The sequence below is a fragment of the Anas platyrhynchos genome, chromosome 4 (assembly GCF_047663525.1).
Source record: "Anas platyrhynchos isolate ZD024472 breed Pekin duck chromosome 4, IASCAAS_PekinDuck_T2T, whole genome shotgun sequence".
In the NCBI taxonomy this organism is placed as follows: domain Eukaryota; kingdom Metazoa; phylum Chordata; class Aves; order Anseriformes; family Anatidae; genus Anas; species Anas platyrhynchos.
Window position 1 is genome coordinate 46560609 of NC_092590.1, and position 18540 is coordinate 46579148.

At 37.4% G+C, this 18540-nt stretch overlaps 1 protein-coding gene across 13 annotated transcripts in view; it reads right to left on the reverse strand.

Annotated features, from left to right (window-relative positions):
* Positions 1-18540, reverse strand: part of BLTP1 (bridge-like lipid transfer protein family member 1) — a 113219-nt gene that overhangs the window by 85419 nt on the left and 9260 nt on the right. For all 13 annotated transcript variants that reach the window (XM_038178191.2, XM_072037479.1, XM_038178192.2 and 10 more), the window contains exons 3-10: positions 16054-16170; positions 14143-14221; positions 13393-13457; positions 10064-10250; positions 8818-8899; positions 8097-8290; positions 2518-2597; positions 1063-1213 (exon numbers count right to left, since the gene is read on the reverse strand). In XM_038178191.2, the coding sequence (XP_038034119.1) occupies positions 1063-1213; positions 2518-2597; positions 8097-8290; positions 8818-8899; positions 10064-10250; positions 13393-13457; positions 14143-14221; positions 16054-16170 (955 nt within the window). The remainder of the gene's footprint in view (positions 1-1062; positions 1214-2517; positions 2598-8096; positions 8291-8817; positions 8900-10063; positions 10251-13392; positions 13458-14142; positions 14222-16053; positions 16171-18540) is intronic.

Sequence of the window (18540 nt, forward strand, 5' to 3'; positions counted from 1 at the left end):
CCTGCCCAGGGAAACCCAACTCATTATCACATGAAATAACAAAAATAAATATTTCTAGAAGCCCTTCTATGAACTGAGAGAACAAAGTCCACAGAATCTCTACAGATTAGTGCTTCTTAAAAGTTCAGGCACTTTCCAAATTTATCTTCTATCCATGTCACAATGACAAAGTTTTCCCAGGTATGTACCTATGAATTATATGCACATTACACAGGCACCAAACTGCCTTTTGGCAAGCCTTTTAAAATCATAAAAAACATATCATCAAAGATCCAGCTTTCTTGGTACTGCTTATTAAAAATATCGGTAATGATTCACTGACTTCATGTTCCTAGCAAAGCACTCCTTCTAGAAATTGGAGTTTTCTCTTAAGTTCAGTAAGACACTGTTGTATCTAATGACTTCTCCTTGGTCTGCCATCTTCACACTCCTAAGAGACAGTTAATCAAAATAGTTTCACAAGAGAATTAACAAGGCCAAGAGAAGTATTAATCTGTAATTAGTAAGGGAAAAAAAGGGAAGGCACTGATTATGCCACTTTTACTTAATAGTCCTTTACTCTCTAAACAATCCTACTGTCTCCAACAGAAATATTCATGTGCGAAATAGAGAAGGCTGAGTGAAGAATAGTAATAGAGCTCTGGCCTAGTATTCTATCACTAAAATATCTAGATAATAAATACTTTGGAGACTGCATCAAGTGGTTGATTCTCCCAAGCAGTAATAAATGATCACACCTCATTTTCATAGCTAGATTATTACTTTCAATTACAAGATTAAACCCTTAAGTATGTAACACTTGATAGCTAATAAAATAAAAATATGAACATTTATAATAATAATAATTAATAATACAAATTCACTGGCTTTAGAAGGACAACATCCTAAACAACAATGAATCTATTAATCCTAAACCACCGTGGCAAAACTCTTCTTTTAGGCTCCCTAGCCAAACCCCTACAAATGCCAAGACGAAGCAATCGCGTACTGGAAACTCTGGAATGTTTCCTAATAATAAGAGATATTAAGGATTACAATTGAAGATATAAATCATCATAATACCTCTGTCTATCAGCCCAAGGTCCATAGTTGAAGTCTGTTCCTTTTCCACAAACAATGTCCAAACCCCAGCATGGTGGCAGATCCTGTAATTTGCTATCTTCGTTGTTTGCTTCTCCATCATTACTTTCCTCTGTCTCCTCTGGTACAAGACCTGTATTACATAATATAATAAACAGATTATCAAAGGAAGCTGCTTCAAGTTAGCATGAAAAATGTTCACTAAGCACAATACAATTAAAGTATTCTGATGTCAGTTTTATTTGAGACCACTATAGCACAGAGTTATCAAGCCACAATTCAATACCGACTCACATGGGAAGAGCAAGAAATGACCGAAAATACTTGGGATTTTCTGAAGTACTGCTCACTACTGTCAGTGAAATGCTGGCATAAACAGCAGGTTTATCTGGTAAGTATGCTTTTTACCAGTACAGGCTTTTGTGTACCCACATTCAGTTTATAGTTCTACTTAAAAACCAATTTTTGATGACCAAGTAAAAATAACTTCCACACACAATGTGGAAAATAAAAAGAAAAAATATACTACAGTAGACTCTGAATTACTAGTAAAAATTCAAGTAGTTTTTCAGCAATGATCCGAAGTAGCCTCCTATCCTCTACCAATAAACATCATTACTGAATGATTTACTTTTTATTTTATTGAATGTTTTAATTTTATTTGTTTTATTGAATCTGTTCAAGATTCAGAAAATGCTTTAAGTGGATTCACAGTAAAAGCTTTTGCAAAAAAACAAAAACAAACAAAAAAAAAAAACCTGCAAAATAAAGTGGTAACATAATGCACTGGATTTAAAGCGAAAAAGACAGAGACCACAACATTCAGAAATAAAGGCATCAAATAACCTTTAAAAAAACAAACAAACCAAAAAAAAACCCAAAAAACATAGGAATAGGCATTAACAATAAACTGCCCTGATCTTCAAAATACTTTTGGAAACCTGCATCATTTAAGTTTACAGCTTCAAAAAAACGCTTGTTTTAAGCATCAATATTCATTGCTGCGCACAGCATATAAACTCAAGAAAGGCACTACTGACAGAGTGCCTACATCTATATAAAAATACTCAATACTCAGTGGTCAATAAAACCATTAGTTCTACATGTAGTTATTTCACCCTTGGAATTCCCCAGGCCTCCTAGATGGACCGGTCTATACGCTGACAAAAATAACAAACATGAAAATGTTTCAAAATTTCAGTCTCCTAATTATGAAATGTACCAGTCTCCCATTTGTTTCAGAGAAATTTGGGAAGGTGGGGGATTTATTTTTAAATTTACAAAAAAAATTAAGTACAAACCTAGGAAGTAATACTTATGAATGCTTTTATTCGCTTTAAAACATTACAGTAACTGTTTCAGTATGAAAAGAAATTATCTAGCAAGTGCAGATAAATAAACAACCTTCACATCCCTTAAAACTTTAACAGAACGTACCTGGTTCATCCATATAATAATAAATATCAACATCATTGGACTGCATTACCACAAAACCTTCACCCATCAGCCTCGGTGGTCTGTAATGGAAAAAAGCGCAAAGATTAAAAATAAAAACACCGAGATTCACTTTTATAAATGCAAATAATATTAAATGTATAAAGTTAAACATAATGGAAGAAACAACATGGGTCGGATTCACTTGTAACTTGCATGTAGTACATATTTAAGTATCACCAATAAAACTGCTAACTGCATCAAACAAGCCATTCTAAACAAATATTGTACTGAGACTATCTGTATAGACTTACACAAGTCTAATACAACTATTATTTTTAAAACAGAGAAGGTACAAAGGTTTGTGGAAAACCTCTTAGTGATCAATTCCTGCAGGGTCTTTCAATTCAGTGGAATGTCACTGCAGGCCATGTTGCATACGTTTCTGCCTAGTAATGCCAATTTAAAAAAAATTAAAAAATCAAAGATTCCAAAGTATTTTTCAGGCTTGAACAAACTGAATGCCAATGCTAACCCACAAGCAACATGTCATACACTTGGAAAAGCCTTCTGATTCCAAGAGATTTCAGCAGCCATGCTAAAAAAGCCACATCATATGTCTACAAAGAACAGAAGGGGCTATACTATGTGTAGTTCTACATCCTCGTGGCAAGTACAAGCACTTGTGCAGTTTTGTCCACATATGAGCAGGTTGAAGAAAAGCCAAATCCAAGCAGGAAACCACAAAGACACATCAAAACCCATTTTCAGAAGTCACCTACGTGCAATTTGCCTTTATTGCTGAACCTCTGACGCCCACCAATTACATTTGCTGAACAAAAAGGCCTGCAGCACTGGAGATACACCGTATGCATTATCCAGGAAAGTTGTGTGTGAAGGACTCCAGTTTGATGCCATCCCAAGGCAGCAGCTCCATGCATCTATACCACTCTTGGCAGCAGCCTGACTTTAGGGCGACTACAAGAGCCAGAGCTACCTTATCTGCTAGGCTTTGGTGCCAAGGTATGACCAGAAGGGTAGGTGTAGCATGTGGAGGGGCCCAGCCCAGCCAGGGCACACACCACAGGCAGTCTGGATGCAGTTGTTTGGGAGCCCATTCCAAGTGCAGGTTATAATTTCAGTTTCTCTCTTTCCCTCCCTATCACTGCTGGTTTCCAGGTCTATGTGCTAACTAAATTAAACAGGCTTCTGAAAATAAACAGTGAACACTCAGCCTCGTCTCAAGTCTCCCCTCAACAAAGGCTGCTGCCACATTGCTGGGCGGTGTCTACCCCAAACTGCAGGAACTATTTGATTATTACATTATTATTATTACATAAAATAGCCTAGAGGTTTAGTTAACTCATGCATTAAAATCACAGGTTCCTCTCTGCACACAGACATTTCTCAAGCGTCATAACCCACAATCAGCTACTGAAGTTCTACTTTCACTGTTTCTTCTTCATCAAGAGTTCCTTTCTCCTTGTCCTACAACACGTTCTTTCACCTGCTAATTGTTTTCTTACTAAAATAGCACTCAGAACCAGAGGGACAAGCCATCTTCAGTAATTAGACCATTAGTTAAGAGGGGGGAAAAAAAAGCTCTCTTCTTCCTTAATAACATTTCTCTCATAACATAAAAGGACCTGAATGCTACAAGCTAATAAATCAAACACTTTCCCTACCACTAGTATGATAGCCGTACTACGACACATTTCTCACAGTATTACAACATATACACACTTATACATTATATTTTATACTCCTAATAAAAATATTATAAAGTGAAAATTATATTTTCAGTGCAAGACACATCTTTCTCGCTTTTCAACCACTTCTATATGTTTGCATTTCTTATCAAAAAGAAGAAAACCTGATGACAAAAACAGTTGAAGACTGTGGCCTGCCAGACTGTGGCCTGGCTCATTGCACCGTACCTCATCTCAAAGGCAGGAGAGCTTGGGGAACAAGGCAGGCAGCAGACGCAGAGCCCACATACTGCCGCTGCTTCATCGGCAGCTGAGTGAGAAAGTCTGAATCAATTTTACTGTAAATGGCAGCAGCGAGAGATGAAATACTTCCTATTCATTTTAATTTTCCAATTAGTTGTTTTTCCTGTGTAAAATTGAATTGGCCTCCCCAATGAGATGCAAATATAGCGAGATCTGGAAAAACAATTGTTTAGCAGTTCCTGAATAGAACAGGGAAGAAAAGTACTTAGAGATTTATAATAATAGCAGTTTATGAGGGGAGCTCAGTTCATGCTGCCTGTGCTCCATAACGCACACGCTCGGGCCATCAAGGCCAAAAAGCTCACAGCTGCTCAGTAGCACCAGGCGGTCACTTCAGCCTCACAAATTTCAAGGAAGCCGCTCTGCTTTGTAATGCAGGAGAGGAGAAGCTCACGGCCTAACAGCTGCCTGCCTCTGCCACACAACTAACTCCTCTGAGCAATGCCACAGCTGCTGTTGTCTAGCTGTACCACCTCAGCAGGGCACCTTTTGTCAGGCAAAGTTTGTGTCTTATGTAAGAAACTTCATTTCACCACAAAGGTCAACCAGCTGCTGTGTGAGGTGGCCTGTGTACACTGCCAAATTTTACTTTTCTCCTCTATCTGGTACGTATTTTGTTCTGTAAAGTACAGAATAATTCACCCCTCTCACATGAAGTGTGCTCCCCACGCTGACAGCACAGAGAGTGAGTATTTTCATACCACACACATTTACTTCAGACTATACAAATACATTGGAGAAATCACATTCCTGTTTTAACAAACCCGGGTGTAGTTGTACGATATGAATGCACACAGCACACCAAACAACTGTTTACTTCTGCCTTCCCAACAGCGTTCACCTATATAGACTTCGTGTTGAGTTTACAGCTTACAACAAAATTGTTAAGGTTTTATATAGAATTATATATAAAGATTTCGAGCTAAGCTTTCTTCAACACAATCTGAATTCACCAAGTCCACGGCCTACCAGCCACTGCCACTCAGCTGTAGAAGTGGGAAGTGCTGACAGGAAAGCCCTAGCAGCTGAGAGAAGGGCCAAACCCTCCCGTCAGAGACCTGGCCTCAAGCCATCCTCTTCACCTTTGCACTGCTCCACTTCCAGCATAACACCGCTGAGCTCTTACGCTAAACAGGAGTGGAGGAGGAGACGGGATTAGCACATGGTAGCTGGACACCTTCCTCGGTCCTCCTCCTCCTCACATTCTTCTAGAGCGTATGTTTACTGGGTCTACATACTCAATTAAACCCTTTTCCTCCTTGCTCTTGTTTTGATCTGTCTGAATTCATTACACTTGTAAACAAAACAAAACAAACAAACAAAAAAACACCTTTTTGCCTGTTCAATATGTTTCTTACAAGCCTTGTTTGTACACAAATAGGAAAGTTCAATTCTGTACTGTGGTGTGTCCATGGTTTGATTCTCTGAAGGATACTATGAAAATACACAGAAGGTAACTCAAGCAGCTTATCATTTTACATTACCAAGAAGTCAGAGGCCACAGCAAACAACACAGTAGCCAAGAAAACCAGTCTTTTCTTTCATAATACCTTTGCTTATGCCAGTCCTAAGAAGTCCTAAGATGGTTAGGGTGACAAGTGACAGGTAGTGAACCCAGAACTGATTCAGATTTAAGACCAACATGCATTTTTCTTAACAAAGATGAATTCCCTCATCAGTGTTCACTGCACAGCCATGCAAACAAGACAACAGCACTGCTTCCTCTGGCAGTATTCTCAGCCTAAAGCACACCTGAAACTATCTGCAAATAACTTGGGAGAGGAAGACCTAATGAGGCCATCTGACCTGTTCTCTTCTCCTCCCTCAGCAGGAATAGTTAGTTACACCTTGCCTGAATGAGGTGGCAGAACCCTAAAAACCCCACCACAGGCCATTCACAAAGATGGGTTAGATAACCATCTCCTCCACTGTCATTACCATCATCATCCAAGACTATTTCCTAATACCTACCTGAAGCCTCTGCTTTGAGCATGCTGACTTAGTCACAGATCTCCAAACTCATACTGACCTGCTTTTCCTAGCACTTTTCTTTAACTTCTGTTTCAGAGTATTTATTTGCAAAAAGTGATGGAGGTGTTGAGGTTTCCTTTATAAATCACTGCTCTCAAGCCTGCTTTTTGATGTTTGTATTGATTAGTTGGTGTGCTACAAATTTCACTGTCACTTAACTGTTTTCTATACATATATTGCCTGCAGGAATTTCTGAAAGTTAAGACACGCGGCTTAATTTTTAAGCCAAAGAAGCACAAGAGGGCAGGCTCTCAGGATTCAAAAGCATTCCCATTTTTCAGTGAACTGGGTCATTTGTTGAATCTGCAGTAAATTAGGGCACATGTTTTCTGCGCACATTATCCTTCAGCCATCAGGAGCTGTAGGGATGGTAATAGCATAAAAGGAAAATACTTAGCGGAAGCACGAGAAAAAGCTAATAGTTTCAGTATCTTAATCCTATTTTGTTTTAATGTTGTTAGCTTGTTTTCATTATTAGTTGGAGAAGTTTGCTTTGTCGTCATGTTTGAAGAGTGGGATTCTGTATATACCCACTGAGTATTATTTAAAACTGAAAAAATATAAAGGTATTTTATAGGTGACAGGATTTGGCTGATACAAATCCAACTAAGGTAAAGTCAAATGAAGCACAGTTTATTTTGAAGCATCATAATTAATTCTCTGGATACTGTTGCTTAGAAGCTATACAGATAGATAAAACCATTTAACATGAATGCATACATGCAATTGTCCAAGGATAGTATGCATTATTTACCTTTTGTCGACCAAATAATTCCTGTGAAAGACTTTGAAATTTAGCAGCTTTGTCCAAATTATCTGTTGAATATATAATTTTATAAGCATTGAATAAGATGATGCAGAAAATTCTGGCTATGAAATTCATACCGTATCGAGAGTATTAATATAGTATGTACATGAATGTCTATCTGGTTCAAGTGTAATAAAACCTGAAACCCAGTGTCAAAATACATCACGCAAGCACCCCATTTTTTTGGTTGCTTGTGTTAGCTTTATTTAGTTTGTTAAAGCCTCATAAACTTGGCTGTCTAGGAACAGAATATGAAGAGGTAAAAGGATCAGCAATCTGCCTTCAGAAGATAACCTCATTTCTACTACATCACATGTTGTGCTGTTTTTCCCTTTTTTCTTTTTCTTTTTTTTATCATTTTCCAAACTATATGCAAATCACCTCTACAGAACTAAACACCTTAAATCTTGCGTAAATCCTAAACTTCTACTGTTGTCAAAGCCTGCATATAGCTATAATATCCAAGAGAAGGAATATAATAACTAAATACGGAATACTAATCATACAGCATAATAAACAAAAAAATCTGCAGTGACAGAAAGCCAACTCCTTTTTCCATGAACAGTTTCAAAGATCCAACATTTAATAACTTTAGGGTGTTAAAAATGCCAGCCATCTAAACCCACTAAGAAAAATAAAGTCACAGAAACACAATCAACTTTGTCTTGATTTTCTTAAAATAAATCATAAAATAGGGAATCTAAGCAATAACAAAAAACAGCAAAACTTACTCATCATTTTGAAGACCAACGTATCTTGGACTTGGAACCAGCATGACTCTAACATTTTCCAATTTTCCTTTCACGATATGCATAAACTGATCAAGGTGGCTCGAAGGTGGTTTTGTGGTATATGTCAAAAAAGCATCATCAAAATTAATACAAAGTGTTTGTGGCTGATAATGATTCCCAAATGCCAAGCGACCCTAAATTAAAAAGAAGACCCAATCAATTGTAATACACTGCTTATTGCATATATGTATAGATAATTCACTTATAATAATACAGTTTAACCATCCCTATGCAAAGATTAGGGACCAAAATCTTGTACATAACTTGCGCATAACTAAAATACTACCTTGCACAAAATTCCAGTATTTTATATCCTATTATGTCAGTAAGTGTCCCTGTTTTTGTGAGGCAGCATTAACTCTTAAGCAAAATGGCCAAATACCCCTACTAAAAGATGTATGGAAACAAACAAACAAAAAAATGTGTAACACCCATTACCTAGCTTAATTACGTGATATTCTTGAAATCATTACAAGCCTAAGAAACAAGTACTTCCCAAAATAGAGAACATAACTTTGTTTCTATGAGCACCAAAACTATTATAAATCATGACTGAAAACAAAAATGAAATAGAATGTAAAAGAAAAATGAGGCACAAGCCTGATTTTTATGAGTATTTTTGATGAGATTTTTACGAGTATCAGGGACTTGTTTGACTTACCGTGCTCACATTGACTTTAATGACAGGAATAAGCGATCTCCATGAAGAAGAAGGGTCTTGAGATTCTGTTTTTACTTTAACACTACGGAAAAAATTGTTTTTATTATTTTCTCTTTTCTGCAGAAGAACTAACCAAGCTTTTTTTTTCTAGGGATCTGCAGTGCACAGCTCTTGGGGAATACTTTTTCCCATGAGAGTGCCTCCTCTCAAGGACCTGCTAGCAGCCTACAGACTCAGAGCCTGGAAGCATGTCCAGTTACACTTTGGTGCTGGTGTATCGTGAGCTAACACAGGTAGAAAACAAGCATGCCATGTTTTAACACAGAGCAAGTTAAATACATCTTCCTAAGGGGAACTTGGTCTGTTCTAAAAACACCTCAAATACTCATTTTGAGTCTTTGGTGAAGGATCTGTCACTTCGCAAAGGGAGAAGTCCTTCATGAACGTGTTGGTAAGGGTGTTAAAAGAGTTATGAAGAGATTGGCTCGAAGGCACAGCCCCTACCCAGATTCAGGACTGCCACAGCATGCTGCAAGCAGCCTACTACATAATTTAGTAACACATACTGGCCTGGCCAGCAGCATTGGAAGGACTCAAGTCTCATTAGAACTTCTGTCCCCTTGCCAATAAATCAGTGTCAGGTGATTCTGCCCATAAAGCGGCTTGTGATTGAATACCTGACACCACTACAAATAAGCTAAATAGAGAAACTCTCTACATCCACACCATGCTTTATGGGGTACCCAGAAAGAGGAAAAAAATAATTAAGTTTGTGTATTTACACAGGCAATCATACACCACTAAAAACGTAATGCAAATCAGCCTGAGTGTAACGCTCAAAAACCATTTAGTCCTCACAACACCATATGGATCCTCACATTTTGTCTATTCAGTGTCCTGAGGGACCGTTACTTCTACTGAGCAATGCCGTTATTATTCTGCAAGCATAATCCTTTTCAACACCTCCTCCCTTTCTACAGAGTGCTTCAAATAGATTTTTCAACCTTCTCTGATCATTAAGCAAGGGGTATTTGGTTTGTTCAGTTGTGTTTTTTTTAATTGTTGTGGTAGGATGTCTGAGGGAAGGAAAAATACTCAGACTGTCAGGCCTGTCAATGCAATTTCTCTCTCCACTGTGCTTCAACCATTTGGCCTCCAGAGCATATGTTAACAAAACATTACCCAATTAGTTCAGCACTTCGCAGAACAAAGCATCAACAAAATAGCAAAGTGAATAATAATTTACCTTTCAAGATTGGCATGTGTTCTTTGCCTTCCGTTCACTTGTGCTTTTTCATCATCTTTCTTTGCTGGAATTATTGTGGGATCCAAGCCAAATAATTCTTGAAGTTGTCCATAAAGCTCAGAACGGTTGTACACATGAAATTCAAAGTCATTCACCATAATATACAGTCTTGTTTCTGCCTTTGGATCTAAATGAACAGTAGGAAAAGAGTTCCTAATTCTACCCCAACATTTCCTTTAAGTATTTACAGTTTTACAGATGCGTACATTTTGCAAAAAACTGTCTACGTGGTACATGATAGTTAACAGCTGCCAAACAACATATTAAGAAACAGTTAAAAAAAAAAATTATGCCATTCCAAGCAAATCAATGAAACTTTGCAAACAAAGCAGTTGTATACAAAGCATAAAACCCGAAGGGAATTTCACCCTTCGGTCACAATGCAAAAATAAATCCAGAAGGGAGCTGCACAAAATGGTAAATGAGGGTTATTCAGTTTCACATATAAAACAAAACAAACAAACAAAAAAAATCACTTGATGCACAGCACTGAATCCTCAGTGCCAAACCAAGAAGCATCTTTGTTTTATAGAGAAACAGAAAGCATAAATACGGAGAACTAACAAGAAGCATACTTATTTCATGTAGTCAATCCACATTTTCATGAATTTAAAATTTTAACTGTAGTAGCAACTTGGCTCTTTAATACATTAAAGTGAGTTTAACATCTGCTGGTTACATACAGAGCTGTTTGAGACATACTTTCACCTTGGATAGTGTGACCTAATTATGTAGTTAATGTGAGGAAAATGCTCACACAACTCCCCCCTGATTACCTAGTTGAAAGAGTGCTCACTACACATTTACTCAGGAGATCTGAGTTGCTCTAAAATCTGATCTGGTCTCTCTAAGCCAAACACACCTTCGGAAACTGAAGCATCAATGGCTATGACAGCAGTCACCAATCTGTAACTCACAGGGATTAAACTGAAGGCAATGTTCCCCACAGACACTAGAAATGAGCACGCCGGAGCTACCACCCCTGCTGTGGTCAGGAGCAAGAGAAGGAACCCAGCAGCCCATTGTGTATCTACCCAAGGCCCAATATTTAGAGATCTTGACTGTACTTGTCAGAGAAAGGGACCAACAGGAACATCATGCAGCTCATCAAGGAGAAGTGCAAAGTCCTGCACCTGGGGAGGAACAGTCCCATAACCAGTACGTGCTGGGAGCCACCCAGATGCAACGCCTTAGGGAGGTCTACGAGTACTTCAGGATCCTTCACTAGCCTTCTCTGAATAAATAACAACAAAAACCCACCTTGGCCAACATCCTTAAATTTGTTAAAATGAAAACAGACTGAGGTCACACTGTTTTTGTACTAACAAGACCAAGTTTATCACTGCTATCAACAACAAATTCCCATTCCTGCTCCATTCCTCATTGCACCACCCAGCACTTCAGGTGCAAAACTCCAAAACCAAGATAAATCAGAAAAACATGAACTAATCTTTACTGCTCACACTTAAGCCTTCAAAAGATGTGCTTTTTCCAAGCAAAAATTTTAGAAGACTTAAGGTTTGTGTTTTTATAAGAATCTGGTGGCATTTTTAAATATTTAATAGGCCAGTTTCAGTCTATGCATTTTCCTATAGGAACATTTCATGTCTATTTTGTTTTTCCTTTTATGAGGGATCTGAAACAAAGGTATGCATCAGTAATGTCTAGCAACAACAGGTTTTCCAAACACTCAAAGAAACCAGAGAAATCCTTAGGATGCAATTTAGCAGCAGCCTTAGTGATTTGATCAGGTATCCAGGTTGTGATGAAGCAGATTAAAAAGTATGGGGAAGAATATACTACAACGGGCTAAGAATTTTTGAAGATTTAATTTTCCTTTTAAAAATGAAATAATCTCTGATAAATAGTTGCAATGTAAAGTAAGCAGGGTTATTTTTCCTAAGAGAAAGCAATTATTAAAGAGAGCACTTTATTCACATTATTTTGTTGTCAGACCTATAGACCTCTAATCTTCTCAATTACTTGGATTATTTGTCTCCTAATTATGCAGTCCTAAATGCCAGCAGAAATGGTTAAAGTTTTGGAACACTGCCAAGCAAAAACACCACCAAAGACAGACACAGCTATCCTTACTGCAATAAGTTCAATTCGTTTTTCATTCTGTAAGCCACTAGAGAAATATGTTTTAACTAGCAGATGGAAAAAAATTCTATGAAAACCTGCTGGATGATAACCTGTGGTTACGAGAATGTAATTAACTTTAAGACTGGCTTCTACTTCCTGAATTAGTCTTCTTACAATGTAAAGAATTTGTATTGTGCAATGTCTCGATTAAAAAAAAAAACGCGGGCAACCTTCCCCATTTTACTTCAGTATTTTGAAAGGTGTTTCATATCTTCCTGCATAATGTGTATGCAGTACTCTTACCACTGCTGAGCTGGTACTGAAGAAGCAACAACTGTATAAGCTTCCTGGCAAATCTAAGAGGCATCATGCAATCAGAGGCCATTCCAAGGGAGAGAGGCATAGCGAGGGGAAAGAAGGCCCTCCAAAGTTCAGTCACCTTCTCAATTAGTGCCCTCCTCAAGCGGCATACAAATGCCACCTCTGGACCTCCCTGAATTAGCAATGGAACTGTGACACTTGAAAAGTCAAGAGAGGCAGCCCTTGAGACACTCATCCAACTAGATTCTAATCCTATAAATGTCTAAGCACACATCACAACGTTATTTATGTTTTCTCAAAGTGTTTTCTGCAGATACAATTAATCTCTTGTATCCAGTATTACACCTCCTTCTTCAGCCATAGATAAGGAAGAAAAATAAATGAGTTTTTCCCCACTTCTGCACTTTTATGACGACAGATGTCATCACGACACAGGGTTATCAAATAGTAAAGAATATCCCTTATTGTAACACTTCTGCTAAAATACTGACAGAACAGCAAACCTGAAAACTAAAATCCAGTTTCAGAACCTCAGAAGTCTCTATTTGTCATGGTTATAAACTTCAATACCGAGTCAATTATGCTCAGACTACAGCTAATGAAGGCTACTATTAAGATTAATAGCGTTGTCTTGAGAAGGCCTTGAGTCCCTGACTATAAATCCTTTATTTATTTCATTGTGTTGTTCTAATCCACTAACGTAGGTGAACTGGTTAAAAGAACTCTTACCTTCTGATGTTTTGATGTACTTCGGGTACATAATAACAATTGAACTACATGCACGCAATTGTGCAAAGGAAATATTTTTATGTAGATTACCTGTAAACTTAATTTAAAATTTTAAGCTTTTTTAAGATGCCTACCATGCTGCTTCTGCTTAGGGTTGTACATCTTCCACCAGCGAAATATGATAAATCCATCCTGGATTCTAAATTAAATAAATTAGATAAAACAGAAGTTAAAAGATTAATAATCCAAAATCCTGTGTGTAGCTGCATGGTGTGCTGCCTTATGCACTGCAGAGATCTGCAATTTCAACAGTGTACAAGCAATAGTAAGGCACAGAGAAATGTGAGTCTCAATAGTACAGTATTATACAATTACCACATTATCTGAACTTGTATAGAACCTACATGTATATCCATTGTCTACTCAGCATTGTACAACTTGTATGATAGGAATCAAAGTTATTAACTATTTGCTAGTTTGCAGTTCATGAAACAAATTATTCTCACTTCTGGGATACAAATGCCAAACTACTTGGCCCAAGCAAATCTTCAAGACTTAAGCTCAAGAGTGTGGACTGAAAGCCACTAATTAAAAACAGTTCTCCTTTAAACTCTAAAATGTTTTCTTTTACACATATTAAGGGCCACTAGAATCTTATTCAGTACTCACTTCCAATTGATAATGCTCAAACAGCAGATCAGCTAACAAAACATGCATCTCTAAGAATGTCAAAACACTTTAATCAAAATAGTTTATTTTTAACATATATGAGTATACGTACTACTCATTTTTAAAATGGCACTTGGGTATGTGTTACTTCGACATACACATTTTCTGTATTTAACATCAGTATTTAGAACAGTGACTCCCTTGGAAATCCGTACCTGATAGACATGTCTTCTGTGATGAAATAGATTTCTCGAACCATGACTTTTCCAGACAGCACAGAGAACGAAAAGGAACCTAATTTGAGAGAATTTACAGGGTGTCAGCCTGAAATTGTTGATGCTTTAACTTCTGAACAGGAAGAATACAGTGGTCAATTATCTGAAATATGTTTAGTTGGTATCCTGAGCTTCAAAAACACATTGACATTCAGAAGAGAAAGGAAGTCAGAGGTTTAGAGCACACATGACAAGTACACGGCTCTAAGAGGTGTCAGGTTTAGCATCATCCAACAACACAACTGACCGTCTGAGAAACACAAGTCACTCAGGAACACCCAGGTACCTTGCAAACCTTGTGGGACGATCTAGGGAAGCTATTTTGAACAATTTTCCTATCAAGCTATTGTATGCAAGAACTATGTTAGAGAAATATAGATTCCTGATTGAAGAATTTTTCAAATTTTAAATAGCTATGAAGTTTTCAGTGCAATTGTTTTGACAAATCGTGTTTACAGCAGGAAGGGATTAATGAGTATGAAAAGATCAGCAGGTAGTGCAATAGCCCATAATTTTCCTAATGCTTTTCATTTCACTCGCAAAGTTAAGTAAACCATGATTTGTTAAAGCAAAAAACCACCACTAATCGATTGAAGCCAAGCTGTTAATCATGGGATTTAATTAATGTTACGTTCTTCTTACTGATTAAGTTGATAAAGAACACCATATATTTGGCTAGCTACGTCCAGCTGTCTTAACTTAATAGCAGTTTCACATAGAAATTATAATAAAAGCCTATAGATCGAGTGTAGCAGCCAGTACGATTTTCAGCTACACTGCTGTTCAAAAAGCTGGATTTGAAGCTAGTTTGGATTACAGTTCTTAAATTCTTGAGGACGTATGTAAATTAATGCAGGGGTCTCTTTGGTAGGTGGGTATGGCTGAGGTTGTGGTTTTTGGGTGCTTGTTTTAAAGTTAACACTCCATTTATGATCAATAGTTGCAGAAAAAGTCTAGAAGTAAAGTAGTAGCCATTCTGGAAAGCAGAGAGAGGAAGGCATGCAAGAATAAATGAAAGTCAGAAGTGCAGTCAGAGTGAGGTTGTGGGATACAGCCCTCTGTGACTCAACATCAGATATTTTTGTAATGTGGGTGAGTGCCCAAGTGATTTGTACTGACCTGTTTTATTCAAAAGTGTTTTAAAATTATATAAAAAAAAAAAGAAAAAAAAAAGAAAAAAAGGTAATGGATTTTGATGGAAATGTTCTAGCCAGTATAAATTCAACAGATCACATTGCTGGTATGGACTAACATCATTAGTTGTCCTGACAGCTTATTTAGAAAGCAAAGACACTGCTATAACAAGGAGCCAAGCCTTGAGACGCCACCACGCTCCTTTGAGCCCAACCAAACAGTTTCTCCGCCTGCTTCAGATGCCATATAACCAGCCCCAGAGGTGTGGGGAGTGGGAAGCTGTGCCCCTGAACACCAAATCACCAGGCAAAGTCAAGCAGCTCGTGTAGGCTCCTTGGGACCAACCTTCTCCTTTTAGGAGGCGGACCATTAATGATACAGGGCTTTGAGAAGGTAATAGGAAACATACGGGCTTTACATACATAAGTATAAAGAGTAAACAGAAAAAAGTACACCTGACAATAAAAATCCATCAAGTAAACTTTAATACAAAACAATTAGACAATGAAAAAGAGGGTGTTTTCCTACCTACACCAGAAATCATTTCCTGAAGGGTGTCATTGAACTTGTTTCTTTCTTAAATTAAAACCATACTAATCATTTCCAAATTACTGTAACAAGGGAACGTGGATTTTACCTCCACTTGGTTTTCAGCAAATCAAAGTTTAATAAAAAGCAGTAGGTAAAAGCAACAGCGTTACAGCAATCTTCACTCACCAATATGGATGTAGCCATGCTTATATAGCCTGTTCAGAACCAATGTTAGAATGAGTCCAATGTTCCGGGAATTATAATAAGTTAGGTAGATAATCCATCCACAAGACAATATTGTTGCTGTTGAAAGATTACAATGAATTAAAATATTTTTAAAGCATTCTGACCTAGATAAAAGCCTTACCTATTAAGACTATAAAACCCTTATTAAAATTATAAAGCATAATGTTCTTCCCACTCTCAAAAAAAAAAAAAAAAAGAAACTGATGAGGCATTTCAATGGGTGTTTTCAGAAAGAGGGTATGAGAAAGGTGTGAAAAGGGGAAAAAAGCAAAATGCAAAGTTCAGAAAACTACAGTCTTTTATTTCCCAATTTGAAAAACAGGCCTACCGAGGGCAGGAGACAGGCACCATACATTTCACTGTCATCTCCTATCACCCAAGCTCTTAAATTTCACAGATCAAATGGTAGCAAGCATTATGCCACACAATAATTTTATTTCAAAATACCTGAAGAAAATATGATCTACAGAAGTCAAATGACATTCCTTCTCCATCCTTCTCCAAACCACGAACTTAAATTTCCTGAACACAGAAAATTTTACTCTCACACCTGAAACTATTTTCTAAGCTGCTGGACCCCGAGAGAAACAGACCAGTCTTTGGGATAGCAGAAAACTGTCAACAGTTGGAACATGGAAAGAGGAAAAAGCAATCTCGTGAAAAACATGCTAAAAAAAAAAAATTAGGTCTGCTAATCCCCAAAGTAATTTTCACTTTAGTTGATTAAGAGCTGGTAACCTATTTCTAACTACAAGGGTTCTCAAAGATTCTAGAAGGACAAACCCAAAAGCAATGGGGCTGCCAGGGAATGGACTACTTCTACCTCTCACTCAATAAATTATCAACCTGCTTAATCCAGAGCTGAATAGGGAATAATGTGATTTTTGTATTTAAGGTACCTCTCTTTGTTATATTAACTGACCTTTATAGCAAAAGTTTTTCTTTTATATCTATTTTACACTTAAAAACTCAGATTTATTGTGCTTTTTATGGGAAAACTGAAGTGCAGAAAAACACACAGGTATGATGTCTTCACTCTGCAGAGATTTCAGGTAATTGATAAAAGTTTTACTAAAAAAAAAGACTTGTTCATTTACTAGAAACTTAAAATTTTTGCAGTCATCTGTTCCACCACAGTGCCTGCACTTTGTTGAAAGACGAGGAAGAGAAGGGAGAAGAGAAAGACTCGTATGACTTTGTGTTTTTGTTACTGGAAAAGGGATCCAATCTGATCAAAATTGAAGTAGCACATGCACCTGGGCAAGTAAGCTGCTTGCCGTGTAAAACAAATCAAATCTTAGGTCAAAGCTCTGCACGGGTGGTGATTCCACGGGAACAAGGCATGGAGGGTTAAAACTAAACCCCAGAAAAGAAAGTGCTGCTGGCATTCAGAGAAGGCACACTGCAAGGGCAGCATTTACCTCACCTTGCTTTTAGATGAGTAAGCTGCTCTATCAGTGAAGGAGAAAGGTGGCATGACTCACACTCAAAGGGTCTCATTCCAGTCGTAAAACTTAATTTGAGATTAAAGTTCATCTAGGCACTTAACCTAAAGCCAAGAAGGTCTCCTCTCAAGGTGACATTCTGAAGAAAATCAGCAAACCAATACACTTTCCAGGCACCACGGTCCTATCCACTGCCTATATAACTTGTCTCACATCTGCCCCAAATTTTACCCTTTTTTTTTCCCCCACTCACCAAATTTGGTCTCCACTACTAAATGACAGATCCTATAAACTCTATTAATCTCACTATTATATTCCTTGATTTTAAAAGCCTCTTCACTGCAATTACATTTTTTGAAATTATATTTGAAACATTTCACTACATGTGATTTTTTTAAAACTGATTGTGCTAGAATTGTGCAACAACTCTTTGAAGAGCATGTTCATTTCTGAAATTCATCACCTCTTACTTAAATCAATATTTAGCTGTTTCAGGATTAAACAGAAGATAAACTGTTAACATCTTTTTTGTTCTCTTTTAACAGGATGCCATAGGTCAGCAGATGAAAGCAGGGAATGAACGATTGGTTGAAACTGGGTCAAGATTAATAAACATTACTTTAATGCCCTTGTACCCATACTTCATAATAACAGGAGGCTACCCAGAATTTTCTGTTTGTGTCATTGTTTTTAGAATACCAGGCACCTTCTTACAAATGAAGAGATCAGCAGCTCCCCAAAACTGCATAGATGTACATAGATCAATCTACCCTTAGAAAAAAGGAACAGACTAGATTATGTCTTGAAGTTCCACCCACTCTTCCTTGGAACATAAATTTGTACATTTAATATGCTCAAGCAAATAAGAAAGCTAAGCAAAGCCTTTGGTTTGATTTATAGCTGTTAAATGGAATTGCTTACGTCCTACATACTTCCCAAGTAGTATTAGTAATTGTTTGTTCTGTGAATCCAGTGCAGAAAG